At 52.2% G+C, this 23,103-nt stretch overlaps 10 protein-coding genes across 10 annotated transcripts; 5 read left to right on the top strand and 5 right to left on the bottom strand.

Annotated features, from left to right (window-relative positions):
• Window positions 1-1,993: 1,993 nt before the first annotated feature.
• Window positions 1,994-2,818, top strand: BDV17DRAFT_290964 (putative C2H2 transcription factor; the record flags this gene model as incomplete). Its single annotated transcript, XM_073762025.1, has 1 exon — window positions 1,994-2,818. The coding sequence occupies one exon, from the start codon at window positions 1,994-1,996 to the stop codon at window positions 2,816-2,818; it is 825 nt and encodes a 274-aa protein (XP_073616155.1).
• Window positions 2,819-4,039: 1,221 nt separating this feature from the next.
• On the bottom strand, window positions 4,040-5,649 carry BDV17DRAFT_290963 (uncharacterized protein; the record flags this gene model as incomplete). Its single annotated transcript, XM_073762024.1, has 3 exons — window positions 4,040-4,157; window positions 4,213-4,410; window positions 4,481-5,649. The coding sequence occupies 3 exons, from the start codon at window positions 5,647-5,649 to the stop codon at window positions 4,040-4,042; spliced, it is 1,485 nt and encodes a 494-aa protein (XP_073616154.1).
• A 1,264-nt stretch (window positions 5,650-6,913) lies between these two features.
• On the bottom strand, window positions 6,914-8,015 carry BDV17DRAFT_262381 (uncharacterized protein). Its single transcript, XM_073757778.1, has 2 exons — window positions 7,041-8,015; window positions 6,914-6,979 (listed from the first exon to the last, which is right to left on the bottom strand). The coding sequence occupies exon 1, from the start codon at window positions 7,698-7,700 to the stop codon at window positions 7,113-7,115; it is 588 nt and encodes a 195-aa protein (XP_073616153.1). The 5' UTR covers window positions 7,701-8,015; the 3' UTR covers window positions 6,914-6,979; window positions 7,041-7,112.
• A 2,508-nt stretch (window positions 8,016-10,523) lies between these two features.
• BDV17DRAFT_79914 (phosphotransferase family protein) lies at window positions 10,524-12,082 on the bottom strand. Its single transcript, XM_073765160.1, has 3 exons — window positions 11,797-12,082; window positions 11,444-11,739; window positions 10,524-11,379 (listed from the first exon to the last, which is right to left on the bottom strand). The coding sequence occupies exons 1-3, from the start codon at window positions 11,893-11,895 to the stop codon at window positions 10,680-10,682; spliced, it is 1,095 nt and encodes a 364-aa protein (XP_073616152.1). The 5' UTR covers window positions 11,896-12,082; the 3' UTR covers window positions 10,524-10,679.
• A 466-nt stretch (window positions 12,083-12,548) lies between these two features.
• BDV17DRAFT_281546 (dUTPase-like protein) lies at window positions 12,549-13,198 on the top strand (the record flags this gene model as incomplete). The annotated part of the gene is made up of 3 exons (XM_073760038.1): window positions 12,549-12,777; window positions 12,848-13,020; window positions 13,112-13,198. 3 exons carry the CDS (start codon window positions 12,549-12,551, stop codon window positions 13,196-13,198), a joined length of 489 nt encoding a protein of 162 aa, XP_073616151.1.
• Window positions 13,199-13,324: 126 nt separating this feature from the next.
• Window positions 13,325-15,398, bottom strand: BDV17DRAFT_262368 (pyridoxal kinase). The gene is made up of 6 exons (XM_073757777.1): window positions 14,813-15,398; window positions 14,737-14,747; window positions 14,578-14,657; window positions 14,310-14,522; window positions 14,141-14,258; window positions 13,325-14,072 (listed from the first exon to the last, which is right to left on the bottom strand). Exons 1-6 carry the CDS (start codon window positions 14,861-14,863, stop codon window positions 13,430-13,432), a joined length of 1,116 nt encoding a protein of 371 aa, XP_073616150.1. The 5' UTR covers window positions 14,864-15,398; the 3' UTR covers window positions 13,325-13,429.
• A 32-nt stretch (window positions 15,399-15,430) lies between these two features.
• On the top strand, window positions 15,431-16,961 carry BDV17DRAFT_262364 (uncharacterized protein). The gene has a single exon (XM_073757776.1). The coding sequence runs from the start codon at window positions 15,758-15,760 to the stop codon at window positions 16,730-16,732; it is 975 nt and encodes a 324-aa protein (XP_073616149.1). The 5' UTR covers window positions 15,431-15,757; the 3' UTR covers window positions 16,733-16,961.
• Window positions 16,962-17,004: 43 nt separating this feature from the next.
• Window positions 17,005-20,320, bottom strand: BDV17DRAFT_262362 (AFI1/MesA family protein). The gene is made up of 3 exons (XM_073757775.1): window positions 19,290-20,320; window positions 19,175-19,235; window positions 17,005-19,125 (listed from the first exon to the last, which is right to left on the bottom strand). The coding sequence occupies exons 1-3, from the start codon at window positions 19,931-19,933 to the stop codon at window positions 17,443-17,445; spliced, it is 2,388 nt and encodes a 795-aa protein (XP_073616148.1). The 5' UTR covers window positions 19,934-20,320; the 3' UTR covers window positions 17,005-17,442.
• A 199-nt stretch (window positions 20,321-20,519) lies between these two features.
• BDV17DRAFT_262360 (putative calmodulin) lies at window positions 20,520-21,670 on the top strand. The gene is made up of 3 exons (XM_073757774.1): window positions 20,520-20,542; window positions 20,594-21,065; window positions 21,143-21,670. The coding sequence occupies exons 1-3, from the start codon at window positions 20,540-20,542 to the stop codon at window positions 21,541-21,543; spliced, it is 876 nt and encodes a 291-aa protein (XP_073616147.1). The 5' UTR covers window positions 20,520-20,539; the 3' UTR covers window positions 21,544-21,670.
• Window positions 21,671-21,706: 36 nt separating this feature from the next.
• BDV17DRAFT_262359 (uncharacterized protein) lies at window positions 21,707-22,872 on the top strand. Its single transcript, XM_073757773.1, has 2 exons — window positions 21,707-22,207; window positions 22,279-22,872. Exons 1-2 carry the CDS (start codon window positions 22,027-22,029, stop codon window positions 22,383-22,385), a joined length of 288 nt encoding a protein of 95 aa, XP_073616146.1. The 5' UTR covers window positions 21,707-22,026; the 3' UTR covers window positions 22,386-22,872.
• Window positions 22,873-23,103: the final 231 nt, after the last annotated feature.

Genomic DNA, 23,103 nt, shown 5'->3' with positions numbered 1-23,103 from the left:
CGATCACAAATTGGAGGCCTGGGCCCATGATCCTCCCGTAACCCAGGGACAGACTTCTCGAGCCGCGGAGGCTCTCCCGTGCACTGTCACTTATCTCAACCCCTAGACTGAGTAGACTAGTGTTCAACCAACAATTACTGTGAACACGCCAATCGAAAACGTACAGAGAGATGTTTAGTAGCAATCACCGGGTAATTCCAACAGGCGCTTGCGCAAGTGAACCCCGAACAAGCAAAAGAATACACGAACCCACCAACAAACAATGACCATGGCCGCAAAGCCTCGATATCTGGAGAAATCCCTGATTATCAAGCACCGGAGGCTTACCTGTGGAGTCAACACCGCCATAGCCAGGGCGGCAATGAGTGCTTAGAAAGCAGCCCAGAGCTTATTCCGGCCATGGCCTCGTATTGACAGCCAGGTGGTGCGATGTCGCGTGGGGTCCGGATCTGACTCAAGGAATGGAGAATAGCGGTCCTAAGATCGAGTTCTAGGGGTATTTTAGGAATCTTCTGACTCTTAGTCGGTGGTTGGTGCTGCGCACGGTACGAGTAGTGACCTCGCAAGCCCCGCCACGTGATCTGCGACGGCAGAAGGAAGAAAGAACTTTGGAAGAAGCAACTTGAAACATGTTCTGAAAGACACCTCGGAGTGACATCGGAGAAGTGCGGGACACTCGTGCTGAATGCGAGATGAGCTTAACGCGACACCGCTGTTTTCCCCTTGCCACCATGGACGAAATCAAGAACGTGAAATGACCGAAGACCGCCAGTCTGGAGGATTGCCCGGGGTATAGACGAATGACCGTTGAGGCTCGCTAAAACTGCAGCGGTAAAGACTCGCGCTCCCGATCTGCGCTCTGCATCTGCAGCCTGCGCCTTGGCTAGCCGGCTAAAAAGCATCAGCCACACAATCTTACGATTTGACCAATGAGACTGCGAGATTACTCCAAATTGACGGTCTTTATTGCGCCGCCAAGTCGAGAACAGGGTTATTTTGGTGATTCAGACTGGCCTGACTCAGTTTGCTAGTTGTAGTAGTAGCCATTGTGACTCGACGAGCGCGCATCATGGTGCCTTTTTGGATGCCTGCGATTCCAGCGGGCAAAGCCTGCTGAAGCAAGCTTTCCCTGCAGGTCTGATGGTGCTGTCTCGGCCTCAATGAAGCGGTAAGGAACGGTAATTGCCGTGATTTCAGCGTCGATTATGGAGTATCCAGCAGGTACTTTTGCGCTTGCGAGGCCGCCGAGGGAAGGGTCGTTCAGCCCTACCGGAATCCCAGCGAACCACCATGCGGACACTGCACGACGCAACGAATGAGCATGCATGCATCTTGGCCCCTGGTCTAGTGTGAAGAATAACGCAGACCCTCTTCGTCATCACGTAAACGTATGGTCTCAGGCTTTCAGCTACCACGGAGATCACTCAACCCAGGCACCAACTGAGCTGAGACAGCGTGACATCCTCGTTGTAACCGGTACATCCAGTACACGGATTTAGAGGGATTCTCGGACTGCTGTTCAGCTTCCTTGTTGGTCATCAGCCAGAGACATTTGATCGTGCATAGCCACGTCTGACCTGGGTCCGTCCAGGCCTACTAATATTAAAACAGACACCTGGGGCTTAATCTGATATATTGCACTGCACTGCACTGCAAGTTGGTTCGAGAATAGAACAGATCGAGCACTACTTGCGTATTATCACTGCTACGCAACCGTTCTCACATCGAAGGATATAAAGTCATGCTGCTGGCGACGGGTCTATCTGATCTTCATGGCATCAACAACTTTCACTCCAACAACCACCGCGGCCACCACAGCTACAGAATAACAAAGCAACAGGAGAGAAAGGTATGGAAAATGGAAGATAACAGAACTGTACGCCTCCCTGATTACCCACTACCTATGTCACTCGCCTTACAAACCTTCCACCTGAATCTGACAATGAAGAGACAGAGAAGACAACGCTACGCAGCACCCTACACCACCGCAGCAATGGACTCCTCCCTCGTCTACCCAGATGACTCGATGCTCTACGCCCCATCGACCTCTTTCGCTCCTATGCCTAGCCATCCAGTTCACGTCCCAGAAGACTACCTATCCTACGGCAGCCAGCTCGACCCCTCGCACTCATACTACCAAGCCCCTCACCAACCTTACATCCCACATTCAAACAGTTATTATCCTGCCACGACCCCGAACACTCAACAACAACAGCAATGGCTTCATCAAACTCATGTCTCTCCCTCTCATTACAGCCACGGCCACGGCCATGGCCACAATAACGCCCAGCCCTACCAAGACTCCACCCCTTCCTCCGACCTAGACCCTGACTTCGACATGGACCTCGACGTCGATGACATCGACCTTCCCACATCAAACCACCACCATAACCTCTCCCCCTCCCCCAGCGCGAGCGGCAGCGCCGGCCCCTCCCGCACCACCTCATCCTCAACCTCGTCCTCAAAACAAGACACCAAAGACCTAACCCTCTACGGCACGCCCTCCCCCACGCACCCGGGAACCTGGCGATGCGCCTACCCATCGTGTACATCTCCCTCATTGTTCCGCCGCGGCTGCGACCTACGCAAGCACTACAACCGGCACAGGAAGCACCTCTTCTGTCGGCACGACGGGTGTCCGCAGGCGAATCCCGCGATCCCGGGCGCTGGGTTCTCGAGTAAGAAGGATCGGGATCGGCATGAGGCGAAGCATAACCCGGGGATTCGGTGCGAGTGGGCTAGTGAGGGGTGCACGAGGGTTTTTTCGCGGGTTGATAATATGAAGGATCATGTTAGGAGGATTCATAAGGTGGTTTGATTTGGTGAGCTTTGGAGTTGGGTTTGGTGGATGGTCGGCCGGGGCTGGAGAGAGAGAGCGAGGTAGGGGAGAGGAGGTGTGATTGTCTCGTTCTGCTGTCTGTCTATGGGGCTGGCTCTGTGGATAGAGGCTTGAATTTGTCACGTCTTTTTCTCCCTTTCGGACACTGGTCGAGGTTATGGAGGAGGATGAGATCATGGCTAGACTGTATGGCTACAAACACGGTGTTCAAAACGGCGCAAGAGATGGTCTTTGATGGTTCTGGTTTCGTTCGGCTCAGGTTCGTTCGCTTGCTTCCGAGTTTGTTTGGTTTCTTTGATACTTTACGTGTCACGGTGATGTTCTGTCTGCTTCTGCTTCTGCTAATGCTGGATTTTGGTTATATGTTATATTTGTATTTGTTGAAAATATACTCATAGGTAGTAGTAGAGATAAAGAGAGTCATAGTCATAGTCCGGGCTAGCTGGCTAGCGTTTCGTTCCTTTCTTTTCCTTTCCTTTCAGTTGAAGTTTTGAATCCATTCTGTTCTCTCGAGTTTTCCCATTTTCTTCCAACCGTCCTCAACGCCAACGCCGCCCTTCCTAGCCAACCGAGCCCAGAGCAACCGATAACCTTGACCACGTCCATAATTATCCTTAACCCAGCAACCCAATCGAGGCCTTCACCCTACGCCGGCTTCGGGGTTGCGGAGCTTTCGGAAATTGATAACTCAACTGGAGGCAAACTTAACGCTAAATACTGCCACATAATGGACAAAGCATCACAATATAAAATGAGATAAAACGAAGCGAATGAATCAATTCCACAAGTCAGAATAAAGCAAACTGGTCTGATCAATGTAAGCAACAAATAACTCGGTAATGAGATAAAAGAAAACTAACTAAGAAAAGCACTCAATCAACGCCGAAAACCAGGTATACACTCCACGCTCCATCTTCGCCAGTCGGCCACCAGTTGGCCGGGCAAAGAGAATGCAAGAACGAATGACCATGACCGAACACAAAATGTTCTAAGCATCTGGTGAGGTATCGCTGAAGTCAAACAGATAGAAAGAAAAATTGAACGGAGAGATATCGTAATGCATGTGCTGTGCTGTGAACCACGAGTGCATGAAATGAGATGGCCGCGTTATTCTCCTTGGAGAAAGCCAACTCGTAGTAGCGCTTAATCGACGAGAACAACGTATGTGCGAAGTCGCCAATGGCAAGCCAAAGTGCAAAGTTACTGAGGGTTTAATCGACGCCGTCGTCCTCGGCCACTGCCTTCGGGGCGCTGGGCGAGGACGTGTCGTAAGGCTGGGTCATCTTTGTTCTTATCTACATGGTGGACCCTTACATGTCTGCAGCAATTAGCGTTGGTCATTTGGGCGAACGATAGGTGCAACAGATACTTACCGCTGGAGGTTGTCAGGCCGCGGGTATTTATGTTGTTGCTCCGGACAGAACGGACAGACGTAACCGGGAGAGTTGTGGACAAGACCATGGCGGATCATCTCGTTCTTCCGCTTGAACCCCTTCCCTCCCGGACCACGTGGGCAGCCTTCAATTGGACAAAAATGAGGTCGATCTTGCGAGTGGACGTTCGCATGAGAGCTACTTCAGTTAGCGTTTTAATTCTCTGATCTACTTTGGCCGTGGTCGAAATGAGAAGAAATATACTTACTTTAATAGATACTGCGTCTGGAATGGCGCCGCATTGCACCCAGGATGCGAACATTTGAAGGTTCCAGTCGGGCCGGAAGGTACAGTGCCCTGTGGAGAAGGCGCGTAGCCTCCTGGATCACACCCTCCGACCACGGTCGAAGTACGCTCGATCGGTGTGGGATAATTTAGTGCCGGGCTTCGGTTAGAAGCGGTGGATGGCGGGTCGTATGGATAAGGTGGAGGAGGTTTGGAGTTTCGCCAGTAAGTCTGCGTCGAGACTGGTGACGAGACGGCAGATATGGCTTGTGAGCTTGCAGGTGAGAGGTGCGAGTAAGGACTGGGGGGTATCTTGGGAGGAGGCTGCAATGGAGCTAGGCGGTAAGGTTCCCGAGGGCTTGGGTCAACTCTTGTCAGAGGCGGGGAAACAGCACTGACAGGTGGCAGCGACGGCGGCAGTGCGGGAGGTATCGAGTATGACGGCGTGCCGACAGGACGTAGAGGAGGGCCGTTAGGTGGTGGTAGTACCGGTCCTAGCTGAGTCTGTATAGGAGGCAGCCTCGTGCTGGACTCAACAGGTGAAAGGGCCCTTGTCGGATCACGAAGCTTTGGCAATGAGTCCCGGCTTTCCGGAGCGGTGATGAGGAACTTGCTAAGGGGCGAAGACGGTGACCGCTCGAATCTGGGTTGACCGTTTGGCGGTGGTCTAGGCGCTTGCGAAACTTCGACGAGCTCTGATGGTGGAGGAAGGGTTCGCTTATTCCCAAGAGGCGGCTGTGGCCCTTCTGCATCCGGGAGAAGATCAAGTGCTTGTTCTGACACCTTTATCAAATCGGGCTTGACGAGTTCGGGCTTCTTGGAGAATTTGGCACTGTCGGGTTTCAACGCTCTGTGGAAACCATGGCCAAAGACAGGAGGGTCTACAGTGAGTGGGTACTCTTTTTCATACCTCCAAATTTCCGGGTTGTTGGGAGCGCTAGATTGAAGCAGAGAAGCAGTGGCCGCGGCTTGACCTATCTGAAGGTGCAACTGCCTCGACTTGTTGAAAGGATCCTTGTCCTGTTGCTTAGCCCCATTACTCCCTGGCGACTGGCTCTGAGTGGCAAATGGTGGCGGCGTGGACTCATTGAGCTCGAAGTTTGGCTTGAATACTTCGAGCCCGGGAGATTCGTGATCCATTGCTTCGGTCATGGAGGCGGCGGTTTATGGCGCATTAGGAGCGCCAATCCTTTTATCTTAAGCAACCGAGTTTGTTTAGTAGGCCCTCTTGGGCTGTAGATTGCTATCTCTCTTCCTTTTTCCTTCGTTTTCTGGCTTTGCCTAGTGGACACTCCAAAACAGCACCTAAGTTGAAAACGAAAAGAGAGCACTTAGACCATTAGACAAGACTAGGCCACGCTTTAGACCTGGAGCATTGTCAGTATGAATGGAAGGCTTACAAAAGCAAGACATGACTATGGACGGAATGCGACAATAGCATCCAGGGGTCGATCAGACAATAGAGTTACACAGGCAGGAGGGAGAAGACACGTTGGATAACGGCCGCCGGTGAAACCCGACGGCGAACAGTATAAACATTGCCAAAGCAACCGAGGAAGAGCAGCAGGGTTAATGGAAGGGCATCAATGCTGGAAGGGTTGAGGATGGAAGCGGAGGGGAAATAAGCTCACTGTTTTCTAGGAACGGATGAGGCTCAATCGGAGGCGAATCGCGCACCTGATGAGGCTCAAGAGAGGAGGTTCGAGAAGCGATGAAATGATGAGAACCTCCGCTCAGGAGACAAAAAGTAACTGGGAAGTAAAATCCCTGGAATGGAGAGGAGCCCGGTCCTTCAAGGACTTGGATGACGCCAGCGTCGATCGAAGAAGGTGAGTGAGGTGAGGTGAGGTGAGGTGCGCTGGTCGGCTCTGGGTGGAAGCGCCAACAAAAAATGAGGAAGCTCGGGGAATTTAGAGCTGCAGAATGACCTCACGCCGCTAAAAAAAAAAGCCAGCCGAAAACTAGACGAGGAGGGAAAATGCGAAAGAAGAACAAGAAGAAAGAAGAGAAGCAGAACAAGCGCGTAGATCAGAAAGAAACACCGGCCGACGGGATGCAAGAGCAAAGTGCAACGTATGGTACGGCAGTTCTTGTTGGACAAGGCGCGAGGCTGCTTGGCGAGTGGGCACGGCGCAAGCTCTCAGAGCCTCTGAGCGGTCAGAAAGGCTGGGACAGGCAAGAAGAATGATTATTTAGCTGTGGACTTGGGATGAGAGACAGACTCGACTCGGGAATGGAATCGAGGAATGGGCCATGGCCCAAAAGCCGCACCTTTTTCTTGGATGGAGTGGAGCAGTTGCAGACTAACTGTTCCGTGAATATCCCGTCAGGTCCCCTAGAAGAACGCGAGAAACTGGAAACAGTACTGGAATTGGGTGTGCTTTCCTTTTCCTTTCCAACTCAACTGATCAACCGGGGGGGGGGGGGGGGGGGGGCTCAAGGCGAAGTCAAGCGATCACCCTCGGTGGATTCGGGTTGCCATGTATGCAAAGCAAAAAGGCAAGACAAAAAAGAGGGGAGGCTGACTGCAGCGCGCCACCTAGGCAAACATGAAATATGAGAGACACAAGAAGAACAGAAGAAGGTGGGGTGGCCAGAAGCAAATGACGAATGGTTTAATCCCGAAAAGTCTTAGTGAGAGTGTCGGATATGGACTGGGATGGGGTGTCTTTTAAAAAGGGGCTTAAAGAGAGTTTGAGGGCGAGCAGCCTCAAGAAGAAAAGCAGACTGGGACCGTGGACGAAGGAGAACCGACTCAAGAAGGAAGGAGATGCTATTTCCCGACGTAATGCCACGACAGCCACGTCCTCCCGACTCACTTGATCCTTGAGGGCTCCACCACACCGATGCGGGCCTGCGGCTCTGGCCATGGCCCATTCCATTGGATGCCGCTGACAAGGAGGCTGAAATTGTTTTGCAGAAGAACCGCCGTGGAACTTGCCCGAACTCGCTACGACTAAGGTATTTAGCCATTTACACGTGAAGCCTCCAGAAGCTCGTCTTTTGTATTCTCGTTCTTTGTGTCCGCTCTTTCTACATTGGGTTTGTTGCGTGAGTCTGGCTGGCGGTTGCGGGGGAAAAAACAGCCGCACTCGCAGTTGCGCTGTGTCAGCAGGTTGGTACCTAAGGCTGCAATGCGCCTGACCGCCACGGAGAATTGACCATGGAGTAGTGACGAAGCAAATGGAGGGGAAGACGAGCATCAAAAGAAACGAGAAATAATAAAGAGGAATGAGAAATAATGAGAAAAGGAACGCAGGCTAAGGAAAATCGAGGCTAAGGAATTTCTGAGACTGGGCGACTGAGGAAGACTACTGTGTCAGTGCGGGACCGCAGATACGGTAATGCGGGTACAACGAGTCCCATTTCAAGCTCTCCAAGTTTCTTCAGCCCAAAGCCAGACTCATCTGCAATTGCGTCTGTGCCACTGCTACTCTACCACCTTACTCCCTGCTCAAGAGTACCCTTAAGATGCACTTCTTGTTTTCTTTCTTTCTTTTCTTTTTTTTTTTTTTTTTTTTGTTTTTTTTTTTTTTTTTTTTTTCTTTCTTATTTCTAATTCTTATTCTTATTATTTTTTCTTATCTACTCTTACCTTTTTTTTTTCTCGCGATTCTAAACCCAACTGTCTTTCTTCACGAACCACGGTCAAAATGCTCGCTTGACCCAGACTAGTCAGCAGGATGGGCTATCTTCTTGGCAGGCGATGGTTGGATGATTCGTGCCAGCAACTGTCACTCTGCAGTAAATGATCGGCCACGTTTCCCTGTCTTCCCCTCTCCACTTTGCGTGCGGAGGAGGAGCTGTAGCACGAAACACCCCTTAGACTCCCGCCCTTTGAGCTGATATGCGGCTTGGAGAGTCAACTGCAACCAAAGAGCCGCTGTATCATCATCGAACGCATCATCGATCCTTTAGCGGCTTCCAGCGCCCTATCGTATTTTTTCAGCACGCTCAGGGCGCTTGATAAAACGGGATGCGACGGATCCTCCCTGCTTTCGGTCCTTCGAAAATCCCTCCAGAAGCTCGCGAAGAACACAGGGTGTCGGAACTTGTCCGTCGATCGTGCAAGCTCGCCTGCTAATTCATAGACAAACTCGCCGGCTACACAACTGTCGCTGGCTGTTCCGCTGACAGCGCCGTACGATTTATTATTATTGTTTACTATGGGCGGTCTGACAGGGAATGATTCCAGCCCCTCAGTTCATCTCCGACCTTGGTTCCATTGTGGAATGCGACTCATGCTTGCTTGCCCATCATGAAACCACCTTGGATTCACGAGCCGCTCCGTCTCAGATAAATCATGCATTGATTGTCATCACCATAACCCATATAGGCGCCTCTGTCCGACAAGGTGACATCCGCCGCTGCTCATCCTCCGAACGTTTGCCCTGTTCTGAGTTCCTTGACCTTGAATCACTTTCTCGCCCAGATCCGTGGACGTCAGCAGCAGCAGTTCAGTCCACTCTCCATCTCGACCGCCCCTTCAGAAATCCCTGGTGACCATGATTGCAGCCTTCGGGCAGTTGCAAGCCCCTCTTTTCGGACCTTTGCTCGTCGCAAAGTTATGCGCTGTGCGTGGACGTAACCATCCCCGGGACGCCCTCATCCGGCAGACAAGTGATCGGACTTATCAACCAACATCATTGGCCAATATGTACGCATTCCTTGCTTGTCAAAAGCTATATTACTCCGGAGTATACTTGAGGCGGGTCACCACCCACCATCGTCTCACGAAAAAGAAAAAAGAAAAGAAAAAAGCACCGAATGAGCCGCACCCAATTAGTTTCAGTTGTAGAACCCCGTTACCTGATTCTGCATGCACACCGTGGAGCTTTGACTGATTTAGTGGTCGCCTCATTCGATGCTACTTTGCTGACGCTCCCGAGACAAGGTACATCTTTCAACTACGATCGAGGATGATTTTCGGTCCAGGCCAACCAAGGTATGTCAGACTAAACGTGAGCGACGATGTGCTGTTTCCGCCTCACTGGCCCGGGTGTTCCCCTCTTGGCGCCCGCGAGACGAAAGCCAGTGACAATCGTGAGATTTGTGACTCCCAAGGCCAGGATCATTGCTGCAGCAAGCATCACCTCAGGAAGGCAGCCCACGTCGAGAATGAATGCGCCAATTATCAGCGATCTCGGATCGCTGGAAGGGAAGCAGATCCTGGCCCTTGCTCTTTGTCCATTCTTACCTGCATGAAGCACATTTAGCCCAGAAGCTCGGACTCGAACTCAACCGACCTATCTAGAAGGCTGCGTGTTGCGGCCATGGACTTGGAGACGATGCTTGCGATTCCAAGATGTTTGAATTTTAACCCCTCCTTCTAGTACGGAGTACTATTATTGTCCACGGTCTGCCCAGCACCTGCACGATGTAAGCCAGTTGGCATTGGCAACTCTAGACCAGGCCTCTGGCTTACCCATCCTTCTTCCTCTTTCCCTTTCCATCCGCCTTGAAGGCACATCGTGAGTCTCAGCTCACTTTTAGGCAGAGCCAAGTCGCAAGCCAGGCGAGATGGAGTTCATTATGAGGCGTAATCCTCAAGGTAAGACGTCGGATGAATCAGACCTACCTATCTACAGAGAAAGCCTCAGTAGTCAGGTCGACTAGGTAGAACGCCTAATAATGGGCCCTGGCCCCTATCATATGACATGCGTCTTATGTCCATTTTGGCTTCAAATTACTAGACAATGCGGTACGATTGGACCTTCTATCCACCTTCTCTGGACCGAAAAGATCTCGAGGAAACATCCTATCTCGTATATTCTCATCGCTGCCTTGCCTAAATACTAAATGTAGTTTCGGCAAAGAGATCATGGCGCACAACCCATTTGTGGCTGCGAGCCTGCGACGCCACGCCACGCAATAATTAATTAATCGAACATTCTATTACTCCTCTACTCTATAGACTACTCCGTATAGGGTAACTACTACCAAGACCGGACTCCGTCGGTCGTACCGACGGGATACTCCACAGGGCTTAGGTCCTGGGAGGTCTTGCCGGAGCACTTACTGTTAGGCTCTGCGAGTCTGTACAGACATAGTAACCTCTATCAAACATACTCTCACTCTAAAACTTTGGCGCACTAGCTGAATGGATATTTCAGTGGCCACTTGATATTGGCCATACCTCTCTATTCTCTCCTATACGTGCTGTGCTAAGTTCTAACTGGTAACTACAATTTCCCCTTCACCCCCACAGCCTCCCGAACCTTCTGCACCCGCTCCCACGCCCCTAGGGCAAACGGTACCATTTTCTGAGCGTACTCTGCCGCCCGCGCACTACTCGCCTGGCGCAAGGCATACCGCGCCTTAATGCCCTGCATAATGACGGAGCTGCGCCACGAGAAGAACGCATCGCCCCAGACGATATCGCGCGTGGGATCCCAGCCCGCGTATTCGGCGTACCATTTCGTGCAGTCTTGGCGCGTCGGCAGGCCCGGCGTTGCACCTGGCTTGAACTGTTCTGCTTTGTACTCTGTGCCCTCGAGGAAGTAAGGGGATGTCAGGTTGCAGAAGTCCGAGAGCGGGTGGCCGACTGTAGCCATTTCCCAGTCGAGGATGCCGATGACGCGGGGCTCGGTCTTGTGGAAGACCATGTTGTCGATTTTGTAGTCGCCGTGCACGAGGGTTCCGCGGTCCTGAGGCTGCGCAGACTTGTCGCGGAAAAAGGCGACCATGTCCGTGAAGTGGGGAAGGTCGCCGACGGGCTCTTTGGTTTCGACGTCGATGGCTTGAGCCTGGGCTTTTGAGACCGTTGTGAATGTAGCGATTTGGCGGTCGTAAAAGCCGGTTGGTTTGCCGAAGGTTTCGAGCCCAATGGATTTGGGAATGACGCGGTGGAATTTGGCTAGGGTGCGTACGGCGTCTTTCCACCTAGAGACGATATCTTCGTTAGTCGCTAATATATTTGTCACTACAGGGGTGTATGGTTTCATACATTTCCGTCCTCTCTTCAGGCGACACCTCCGGAATCGTGGGATCCGTGAATATTCTCCCATCCAAAAACTCCATGATGTAGAAGGGGGTCCCGATCACGCTGCTGTCCTCGCAGAGACAATACGCCTTGGGAACAGGCACGTCTGTTTGTTCCAGCGCGTGAATGATTTTATATTCTCGCTCCACCTTGTGTGCGGTCTTCGACAGCAACTGGCCCGGCGGCTTCTTGCGCATGACGAATTTCTTGCCATCGGCGGCTATGAGCTGGTATGTTGGGTTCGACTGGCCGAATCCGAACTAAGACAGGCATTACCAAGTAAGTGTTGTTCTGGAGTCAACGAGGTATTGACGTACCTGCTTCACCTCCAACGGCGTCTTGATTATCGGTACATGCTGGTCGATGTACCGTTCCAGCGCAGGAATGTCTATCTGCTGACGTACGGCTCCGGCCATGATGTGATGCTGTGAGCTATGCAATGCAATGTGAATGCGATGGGTGAAGGTAGAAATCAAGGGTCGAGGTAAGTCCTCCAGCAAGTCAACAAGAAGAATTGAGGCCAAGAAGCACTCATAGTCAAGTCAGGAACATCCCCGGTAAAGCAAGAATGGCGCGGAGAGCAATGCTTCCCCGGACCGAGGCTCACTTGCACTCAACATTGGGTCCTGCGGGGCGTCGGCTGAAGCGAACCTTCACTACATCAAACTGAGCGACCAACTGCGCATATCACGTGGATAAGACCTGTACCTGGTATGCAAATGCAGCAAACAGCCCAGCCACTTTACGCGTGCCCCTCACCGCCAGACGCGTTCCGTGCTTTGGATCGGACATGTCGCAGTATATGGCACTCAGGCTGAGAATTAGGAATCGCGCATCTTTGCTGCAAGTCATACACCGCACTTTTACTCCTCCTTCCTCCGCTCTTCTCCGTCTCCCTCTTCCTCTTCGCTCCCAATTCACTCAATCCCACCTCAACCATACCATGACCAGAGAGACCACACCACCACCCAAAGACACAACCACCGCCCCAACCTACGAAGCCCCCTCCCTCCCCGCCTCCCCCCTCGCAAAACGCCCCAAGCAATCCGACACCACAATCACATCCACAATGGGCTCTACCGCTACAGCAGATGCAACCATCGCCGCAGCCCCCACGGCCTCAACGCCCATCCCCGCCCTGCAAGTGAAAAAGCTCACGCCCTCGGCGCGCGCGCCAACCCGTGGCTCTGCCTTCGCGGCGGGATACGACCTCTACGCCGCGAAGGAGATTGTTATACCCGCCAAAGGGAAGGCGCTTGTTGATACGGGGTTGGCGGTTGCTGTTCCTGAGGGGACTTGTACGTCCATACACCCTACTATATCCCCTCGTGTGTTTGTGTGATTGCTAATGGTTTTTTTGTGTCATAGACGGACGCGTCGCGCCTCGGAGCGGTCTCGCCTCGAAGCACTTCATTGACGTTGGTGCGGGTGTTATTGATGCGGATTACCGGGGTGAGGTGAAAGTTTTGTTGTTCAACTTTTCCGAGACGGAGTTTAAGATTTCGGAGGGGGATCGTGTTGCGCAGCTTGTTTTGGAGAGGGTATGTTTCTCCTCCCTTCGTTTCTCCTCCTCTGATCTTGCTCTGCCCTCTCTTCTTGTTGTGTGGTGGGTGCTGATGCTAACGGGTGCAGATTTACACGCCCGAGGTTGTGGTTGTTGAGGAGCTGGCTGAGAGTGTTCGTGGTGCTGGTGGGTTTGGAAGCACAGGGACGAACTAGAAACCAAATAGGAGAATGAAATAGGTCATACTCGTCATGACTTGAGATGACCAGGTTTGGTGAAATGAATGACATCTATAGATGAATGTCGAGCTTGAGCTCACATCTAGAAATGAAAAGACGACATACCCATACAGATCTATGCTCTATGTATATTTTATACTACATCTCTAGCTCGACCACGAATGCATTGTAGTTCCCTCGCCTCATCCTCGTCTACTGTAACAGAGCTCAATAACCCCCCTCCCACTCTCTCGCCTTAAACTCCACCGTCGGTTCACGCAAATACCTAACATTCCTAACAAGCCGAATCTCAGCGGCCTTTGTCCGCCGCAAGTGCTCTCTTTTCTTCGCCTCCTCGCTCTCCTCATCCACAGTCACAGTTCCCGTGGAGGCAGTAGCAGCTAGCTCCTTATCCCTCGCCTCAATAGTCCGCTCCAGCACATTATGCATAGAGGCTAGGACTTTCTCTGTTGCTTTGGCGAGCGGTAAGTCCGTGGGTTTCACGTCGTCAGGACTAACCCACGACTTCGTGTTCCGCAATTCGGAGTCCTTATCGTTAAAGACGGCCTCGCGGAGGCGCGCGACTGTTATTGCAGCAAACATATCGCCTGTCCCGCTGAAGAAGCAGTCTATGGCGGGGACATCGATGCGGAAGAGGCGCGGGCTGCCGGATGAGAGGGTTGTTGAGCCGATTATGGTTAGTTTATTCTGGGTAGTTGCTGAATCTGGCGAGGGGTTTTCGGGTGATGGGAGGAGTTTGGAGAGTTGCACGGAGGTTATTATTACGTGAGGGACTTTGTATGTTGCGTGGATTGTTGTTATTGCTTGGGCGAGGGTGGCGAGAGAGGTTATTTGGATGCCGGAAAGGACTCTGTTATTCATTAGTTTGGTTTGGGCCCATGTGTAATGGCACGGACCGGGAACTGAAAGCGTACGTACTCGGCTTCGAATTGGTTAGGGAGGATTAGATCAGCGTGCTGGATAACATTTTTATAAGCTGGGACTACGTCGTCGTTGACGTATAGACGGCCTTGGTCGCCCATTACTGGGTCCAGGACTGATGTATTGTTAGCTTTCTGATGTTCCTGAGATTGAGATTGCAACATACCCCAGAAAAAAGACCCAGGACGGTCCGCAGCTTTGCGCTTGAGGTCCTGACCGATAAATCCGACGGCTTCTACAGCAGCAGCGCTGGGAGCGTATCCGGACAGCATGACATCAATGTCTGTGAGATTGTTCATGCACATGCCCTCGTAGAGGTTTCTGATTTCGTCTGCTGTGGCTCTAGTGCCCTTGAACTGACGGTATCCCGTATGATTGCCTGGACTTGTTAGTTTACGTTATCCTCCTTGCATATCAGGTTGAGGTGGACTGACTGAAATGAACGGTGTTCAAGTTGGCGACATCACAGCCCAAGGACTGCATAACGAGCGTTGCCATTTTGTTACCGACATGACTGTTTTCAAGTCAATTGATTATTCCCAAATGATCGCGTTTGTTTAAGATGGCAAATTCATAGTTGAAAGATGACATACCCATAGACGACCTGGAATCGTCAGTCATGGCTGTAATAAGTGGGATGTCAAGTGGGGTGCAGGCTGCATCACATACATGGCTGGCAACGGCAAGGACCCTCGTTTCAGGGACAAGATCGGCGGACATGGCGGAGAGGAGATTTTCTGAAGAGGACAGCTGTCTAATTTGTCTACTGGACACGGAATGTTGAAGGAGGAATCATTGATAATTGACTCCAAAGGTGCTGACTGCGATAGACAAAGTGGACTCGAGCAGTTTCTGTGGAGGGATTCTCCGCCTCCGATTGGCAGGCGCAGTCCTCTTTTCATCTGCGCTGGAGAGGGCCAGCGACGGCTTAAATACGGGTTTAATCAGCATGAAACTGGTGAATAATGTCCAGCAGATTTCGTGACATCCATTTGGTCGGGCCGTAGGAGCACAATGGGTGTTGACGATTCCTGGTCTGAGCACTGTTCAGGGCGTGGCGGAGAGGCCATTGTCCATGACAGCCAGCCCTAAGCGTCGCAAAGCAAGCGTAAAGCCGTAATCAAGTCAATGGCTTGGAAGTTGGAGCCTTGAACGGGGCAGCCGGGCGGCATTGTGCTATTGGTCTTGGGGTTGGTGACAGGCGGAGTCCAGACGCATCGAAAGGCTGGACTAAAGTAGTCAAAGAGAGCCTATCCCATCCGTCTCCCGACCTCCTCTCCCTCTCGTCTTCTCCTCCTCTTCTCTTCTCCCTTTCCTTCTTGTCCTTTCTCTCCCTTGCTGTTTGTCGTTCACTCGTTGTTCTAGATCGATAGATCGTCTCTCCATGTGATCTGGGCTCACGTCCGTCCACCCGCTCTTTGCGTATACAATACCATGTCTTGCTCATAATAACTAATTGGCCGACCTCACTCTTTTCACGTCGCTCGCTCCCTAAACTGCTGTTACCTTACTATTCTCTCTCTAATCTTAATCAATTGACGCCTGCCTGCGGTTCACTTCATGTCCCTCACCCTGCACCATCGAAGCCGACCGTAACGAATATACGCCCTCAGAATGCACCAACGATCATGGCTCAACTTCGCCCAGCTACGGACAATCGCCCTATGGGCGTTGCTCCTGCCAGAAGCCTTTGCTGAAGGGAGTCAGGCCACGGCAGAATCTGCCGGTGCGTCGCGACCTGGTCCAGACCAGGAGATCGTCAACATAGTGCCCGTTGCAGATGCTCCACCAAACATCCACCATCACGGACACTCCCACGAGCACCTCCAGATCTCACGATCAGTGTCAACATCGACCGATTTCCCCACAGCATTCGATACCAGTCTCACAAAGAACTTCACCACCGACAGCTGCCCGGACTTCTTTTCCAAATTCCTCTCCGACTCCTCCTTCACATCCTGCCATGCCGTCTCCACGCTGCTCCGCGACTCCACCGGCTTCTTCCGCACCCTCACCTCTGCCGCCTCAACATCACTCGTCCTCGACACCGCATGCGCCGCAGACGTATCAGCCTGCTCCGACAAAATGTCCAGCTTCGCCACCGACATCCTCGACGACTCCAACTGCGGCCAGGACTACGCGGACGGTAACCCCCTCGTCACGAACGCCTACTACGACATGATCACCTACGAACCCATCTACCGCGCAACGTGCCTCCAGAACCCCGAATCGCAAAACTATTGCTTCGTCGACGCCGCCACGAATACGTCCAACCCGGCGGACTACGACGTCTACTTCCTCCCCTACGGCAGCACGATCGATTCTTCGTCGCTGCCGACCTGCGGGGCTTGTCTCCAGGCTACTCTTGACGTTTTCAGTAAATGGGCTCAGGTCGAAGATCAGCCGCTTGCGCATTCGTATTTACCTTCCGCGCAAGCGGTCAATGGTCGTTGCGGCGCGGGCTTTGCAAATGTTAATATCACAGTTGGGCAGGAGGAGGACGTCCCGTCTGCTGCGTCAAGACAGTCTCGTTCCCTGCCTCTATGGGCTTTCTTCGCAATAGGGTTCGCTTCTCTATTATGGTCCTGAACAGCCCTTATTCTCTCCGCTAACCTATATACCTTTCCTCACACTTTGTACCTTTAGCAAGCGCGTCTTTCTCCCTTCCTACACTCCTTCCGCCTTTTGATAAATTGAGCGTTGTCGTCCCGACTTTTTCACGATGGCTGATGACAGCGATTGTCTCGTTTAGAACTAGATGTTGTATCTAGAACTTTTAGTATATACTAATTACATGAATATAATCTTTGAACTTCTGGTTTCGCTCAATTGGTGGTTCCATTTCCGCCCGTTTTAGGGAGGGCAGGTCTTGGTCCGGATAGCTAGGTAGACTATCTTCGTACAGAGTAGGAAGTTACACATTAGGAGATGGAGGTAATAACGATCTCATTTCATCATGCCTGTTTCATTCTTATTCTTCATCCCATCGAGAACGACCCTTGAGTCGCACTAAATGTAGTATGGTAGTGAATGATATGCGGTAGGTAGGATAAGGTAGGGTAGGATAAGGTAATAGTCCTAACTTGGGCAAGAAGCGAGGTATATCTGACACACAAGACAAGTATATAGAATGGGGGAGAATAGGAGGGGAAAAGATGTCAAGGATATGCAGCGAAGATAAAATATAGGTATAATTATGACGGACCATCGCTCAAAACAGACATCTCTTCACTTACCGCGCGCTAGACGAGACGAAAGAAAGAAACAATAGTAGGGAGCGGGGGTGAAGGAGAGGCTGGCTAGGAATTACGCACACCACTCATCGCCACGCCCACCAGACTCTGCGGTGCTCCAAAGCCCTCACTAGTACTGCCTGGCTTAAGCGGTGACGGCGACGAACCCCCCGCTGCTTCCCTCTCCCGCTTAATGCGGAAGTAAGCCGTCTTCGCGAACCGGTTAAGCTGCGCCCAGAAGTGCCGGCCCGCGGGGTGCAGCGCAATCCGCTCTAACAGATCAGCCGTTGCCTCGCGGACATTCTGGTCGGGATGCAGGAGGCCCATGGCGAGGTAGAAGAGGCCTGCTTGGCTTTCCGGCGTGACAGTTAAGAGCTGGCAAATGCCGGCGTAGTCCTTGATGGCGTGGGCGAAGGCGAGGTAGATTTGGCCGGCGTCGTAGGCGGGGAGTTTGAGGGTTCGTAGGCGGTCGTGGTGGTGGTGGAGGTCGGGTTTCTGGATGGGGCGGGAGGGCCAGTACATTGCTGCGATGTCCTGGATGAAGGAGTAATAGGAGCGGGTGGTGCGCCAGCCTTCGATGCGGGAGACGGAGGCCATTAGTTCGCGCTGCTTGGCGGCTTCGTCGGGCCAGACGTAGCCGTGACCGCGGATTGTCGTGGGATCGCCGGGGTCTGATTGTAGGCCGCTAGGGCTGTCGGGGGAGAGTTCCTCGTTTGGTCCGATGATGTAGATGTTTGATGCCCCGTAGACCATCTCCTCAAAGGCAGCTGAGATACGGGTGAACTTTGTGATGTAGGCGCGCCACTTTGCTCTGATTGCGTTCTCGCCGTATCGATTCGCGATGCTGCGTAGCACGTCTTCCATGAACAGATTATCGCCACTAGGGTCGGCATTCGGACCTGACGCGCTGACTGGGCTTTGCTGTTGGAAATACAGTTGGCCGTCGGTAATTGGTGCTGCCTCGATCTGATTACTGATTTTGATTCTGCCCGTAGGCAGATCACAGAGCACATCCCACCATTCGGGGTGATTAGCGAACGTAGGATTCGTGACTCCGGCGATGAATCCCGGTACCCGCAAAAGGTCGTCGATCTTCGTCAAATCAGTGTAGGGGAAGGCATGGCGAGTGAAGCCACGGAGGATCCCACCAGATGCCAGTGCACAAGCCGCCAGTACTGCTTCTGCGACCTCTCCTGATGGGCGATTGTGGCCGAGGAAGACGACCCGTTTCTGGGTCAACATCGCATTGACCAGGACAATAATTGGGTGGGTGTATGCACCACTGGTAGTCAGATGAGGGTGAATGGGGAACGGTTGCGGTTGCGCTGCATGTGGTGCAGAGAAGATCTGAATGAGCTTGACGAGAGAAAAGTCGCCCACAATCTCGGGCCAAATTACTGTCGGCACCTTGACGGGGATCGGAATGTCGTGGTAAATGATCTTGGATTCAAACTCATGCGTATCTCGAGGGAGGACGTAACGAGGAGCAGGGCCTCGTTTTGGCGATGGCGGATTGTCCTCGTCGATTTGGTCAAGTTCGTCGTCCTCGAGTGCTCGCTGGTGAACCATCTGCTCGAACTTCTCAATGAACATGTCTTTGCTATTAGTAGCCTGCAGTATCTGGCGTTCCAGCAGGTTTAGCTTCGGCATTGGGGACAAGTCCATGGAGTTCACAGCGTTGTAGAGGTTTTCAAGGGTTTCCGGGTACGGCGATTTGAAGTAGTCCTCCAGGGCTAAAAGTAGAATAGGCTATTTCTCGTCAGCGATCCCTCACAAAATTGGGGAATGGAACGCATACTTTATATATATGAAGAAAAGAATGCCGCGTACATATCGCCATGGCTTTAACCACAGCACCTCTGGTAGCGCATCAGTTGCGAGGCTCGCACTAAGTATGGGGTCTGGGAACATACCGCTTAACAGTATTATCTTGTTTCGTATTGACCAGGTTGAGCACATACATCAACGGAGGTCCTTCTCCGCCGTCCTCTTCATCACTGCTTTCCTCCTCTTCCGTAACGTCCTCAGAATTATCGTCCGGGTCGGCACTGCCGTCTTCATCATCACCCGAGGATGCCCGTGTCTTATTCGTCTTTCCTTTCCTCTTCTTTTTCTTTCCCGACTCTGGTTCGTCTTCGCCCTCCGTGCCGCTATCCTTATGTAGGAAAAATATGGTCCAGTCCTGACTGCGAACGTGCGTCTGGTCCGGCAACATCAGCTCTGCTAACATTCCCTCGTCACTGCTAATAGGGCCCGGGTACTGATGTTCCATGATCGGGCCCCGATCAATATCGAACGAGGCGACGAGTATGAATTCGACATGACGCTCGGGTGAATCACGAGGGTATTGCGATTTACACCGGCGCCGTTTCGCCGTCGGCGCAACAGGTTGCTGGTCGGCGGAGCGGCGGGCACTCGACGTGTGCGAGCTTCGGGGCGACTGCTTCCTAATAAGCGACGGGGAAGGCGAAAGACCAGGAAGTCCATTTGATTTCGGCGGGCTGGAAGACGAGTTGCCCGTTCCATCTGAAGTCCGTATCGGCAGCGAGACGCTCATTTTCTCTGCTGGAGGGGAAGGATTTTGCGAAGGAGAGGACGGAGACCGAGGGTGGGCGATTAGTGAAGGCGGGATAGCTCCAGAGGCAGCGGCATGCTCAGTGATGGGTCAATGGACGGGGTGCAGGTGATTAGTCCATTTAGCGAGCTGCGGAGAAAGACGTCAGGTCGAGATTGGAGGATTATCAGCAGCCAAATCGACGGAGTGAAGCATGTCTTCTCGGGATGATTGAGACTCAGGGGGAGCCCGAAAGGGAATCGACCGGTCGGATCTCCACAGCGGAGAAGCTTGAGTTGAGTTGTTGCTGTAGTCGCGGCACCTCAGGGTTATTTATACAGGGTATAAAGAAGCTGTAGCGGCTGTAACAATTGCAATCATCTCTTGAAGTTTTCAAATTTCTGAATCTAGAACTAGTTCGTATGCTGCAGTCGAATGTATAGGACACTATAGTCCACGAACGCCCCGCACGTGCTCGGGCTGACTAAACCTCCGAGCCGCCGACGGAAGTTTGTTTTGTTTGGGTCTTTTGCCCTTCTAGGAAGTATGTATAGGCCTCCGTCATCGTTTCCATCCACAGAAGAGTGATTCTGTATAAATTTACTCACCATGGTACGCTCATCCCTCTTCAATATCTGCATTCCCTTCTAATGCTTCTGCTAGGTACCCTCCGGAAACGCCCCGTTTCGCCCTTCCCCGCTATCTTTCAACTCCCCTCGAGCTTCACCCTTCCGGCGCCCATCTACCCCAAACTCCCCTCCACAGGGTCGACCAACAACACCAGGGAGCTCCCCAAGCAGAGGATTTACACCCGTCGTATCTCCCAGCAAGCTGAACCAATCGTACACCGCCGCCGACCATGATGTCTCCCCGAGAAGCCGAGAGCCCATTCCCCAGCCGCGGTTCACAAGGGACCCGCCCTCGTCACCAAGTCGAGGTGCCACCAGCGCCATGGACTCGTCTCCCTCAATTATGGAGGCGAAAGCAGCTAGTATGATGGCTGCGACGTCCGATGCGGCGGCTAGATTGGCTCCGGCGCAACTCAGAGAGATCCGAGAGGCTTTCCAGGTCCTGGATAGGGATAACGATGGGCTTGTGGATAAGGAGGATGTAGCGGATGTACTTGTAAATGTTGGTATGTGGCTTTTGTCTCTTTTGTGCGAGGTTTGGTATGTGGGCATACAGTTTGGCTGACGAAGAGGCCGCATACAGGCCAAGACTCGTCGACTCTGTCCCAGTTCTTCCCGCCGGGTAGTCCTCAGACGATGAACTTTCCTACCTTCTTGAATACTCTTTCCCAGCTACTCTCGCCATTATCTGCGCGGCAAGAGCTGCTTAATGCTCTGGCGGCATTCGATGAAGATGATAGCGGCCAGGTCGACGTGGACGAACTACGCGACGTCCTTCTCAATACAGCTCCAGACGGCGGAGAGCGTCCATTAACGGAACGTGAGCTAAATGAGGTTCTCAGCGGTTTCACGGGCCGGAGAGCGTTTGGTGGGAAAGTCGGCAAGGCTCCTGGGGGCGGAAAGAGAGGGGAGGTGCTGAGATATCAGGAATTCGTTGAAACAGTGATGGGAGGCGCGCCAACTGGCCAGGCGAAGTCAAACTGATAAATGGCTGTTATGTCACTATGAGTCGGTGGTTGGTTGGTTTGGCTGGGACAGGCGTACGGTTTGTTTATACATAATCTCCGATAGCTCTGGCAGCTGTGGATCAATGAACTGCTTTGATGCTGTATACACGAAACACAGAAGGTTGAGTCTATAAGAACTTGCTAAATATAGCAGGACAGAAACAGGCTAGAATGTAGTTACAGGCTCATACCAACAAAACAACAAAAACACGCCCGGAGCAAAAGCATCGTACACCGACCCCGCAATCCCCGCTCACTGTTGCTCACCTAGGCTGAAGACGCCCAGGCAATTCATGGGCTAAAGCAGTTTTACTATATAACTCTGCTCTGACGGCAGTACTGTCAAGCTCAACTTGTTCCATATCGGTCTGCTTAGCCGACATGTTTTCGGCGTATAAGGAACCAAATCAATACCACCACTGAATGAGCCGCGCAAGCCCGCCAACAACGGAACCCACGAATGGTCCCTATTCTATTTTCATTGCTCGGTGACGATGCTATGAGCCGATCTTCAGACGCCGAAGACGAAGACTCTGGCCCAGAGATTGTGGCGGCTGGCGGTAGCGATGAAGAAGCAGTAGACGTACTACTAGCAGAGCGAACGGGCTCAGACCGCCGTGTTGATGATGCCGCTGCAGTCCCTGTCAGAGGTCAATACAATACCATGGAGATTGAATTTCACAATAAGACCCGTCAAGCAAGCAACACCCACCATATGCAACCAGAATCAAGATACTATTGTACTCGCCGCTCGGAATGCCATCCGTACACCCAGGCCCGCCCGTCCTCTCCCCTTTATACTCCAGGTTCGACGCATAGAACCCGTGCGTCACGCTAGGACAGCATTAGTAACGCTCCGTATAGTAGAGAACCCAAGTCGCGTTGTTTGCGCAGTGCGGATCGACCTCTATGGCGGCCGAGCAGTCCGAGTCAGTGGGGCAGCAGGTGTGGTTGTCGCCGCAGTGGGTGCCGCCTGGACAGCAGTTGTGCCAGTCGCTCTAGAGATTACTGCAGAGCACATCGCTTGCTAGGCAGGCCGTTTCGGCGGAGGGCGTAGCCGTAGGGAGGGCCATACTGATCCATTGTTGTTTGTTGTACGTGTATGTGGACTAGGTATAGACTGACGATGATCATGATGACTAGGATGGACCAGTGTCTAACCATACCTCCTCAGGAGGGAGTGGGCGACTAGAGTAAGTATAGGAGGGCATGACTATAAACACCTAGGCTAGAAGCTGCATTTAGAGCCTATTGATTTGGGCCAAGGCGATTCAAACGATACCAAACACGAGGGACGAGGCTGAGCTGGGCGTATACTGTATTTAGAGGGTGGCGCGTAATGGTTCATTTCTTAGGAGCCATGTGGGAAATGAGAGTGTCCCTGAAGACTTGGCGTAACAGGAAAGAAGAGAAGGTAGATTTCAAGGTTGTGGTGTTCACTTGTATATACTTAGAAACTAATAAGTACTGTTTGCGAAGGAGCGAAGGGCTACATCATCCGCTTGAAAACACGTTTTATTGATAACCTTATTATTTC

This window comes from Aspergillus undulatus, assembly GCF_047715775.1.
Source record: "Aspergillus undulatus strain CBS 261.88 unplaced genomic scaffold BDV17scaffold_21, whole genome shotgun sequence".
Classification (NCBI taxonomy): domain Eukaryota; kingdom Fungi; phylum Ascomycota; class Eurotiomycetes; order Eurotiales; family Aspergillaceae; genus Aspergillus; species Aspergillus undulatus.
The sequence above is the reverse complement of the archived record's forward strand: the minus strand, read 5'-3'. Positions and strand labels throughout refer to the sequence as shown.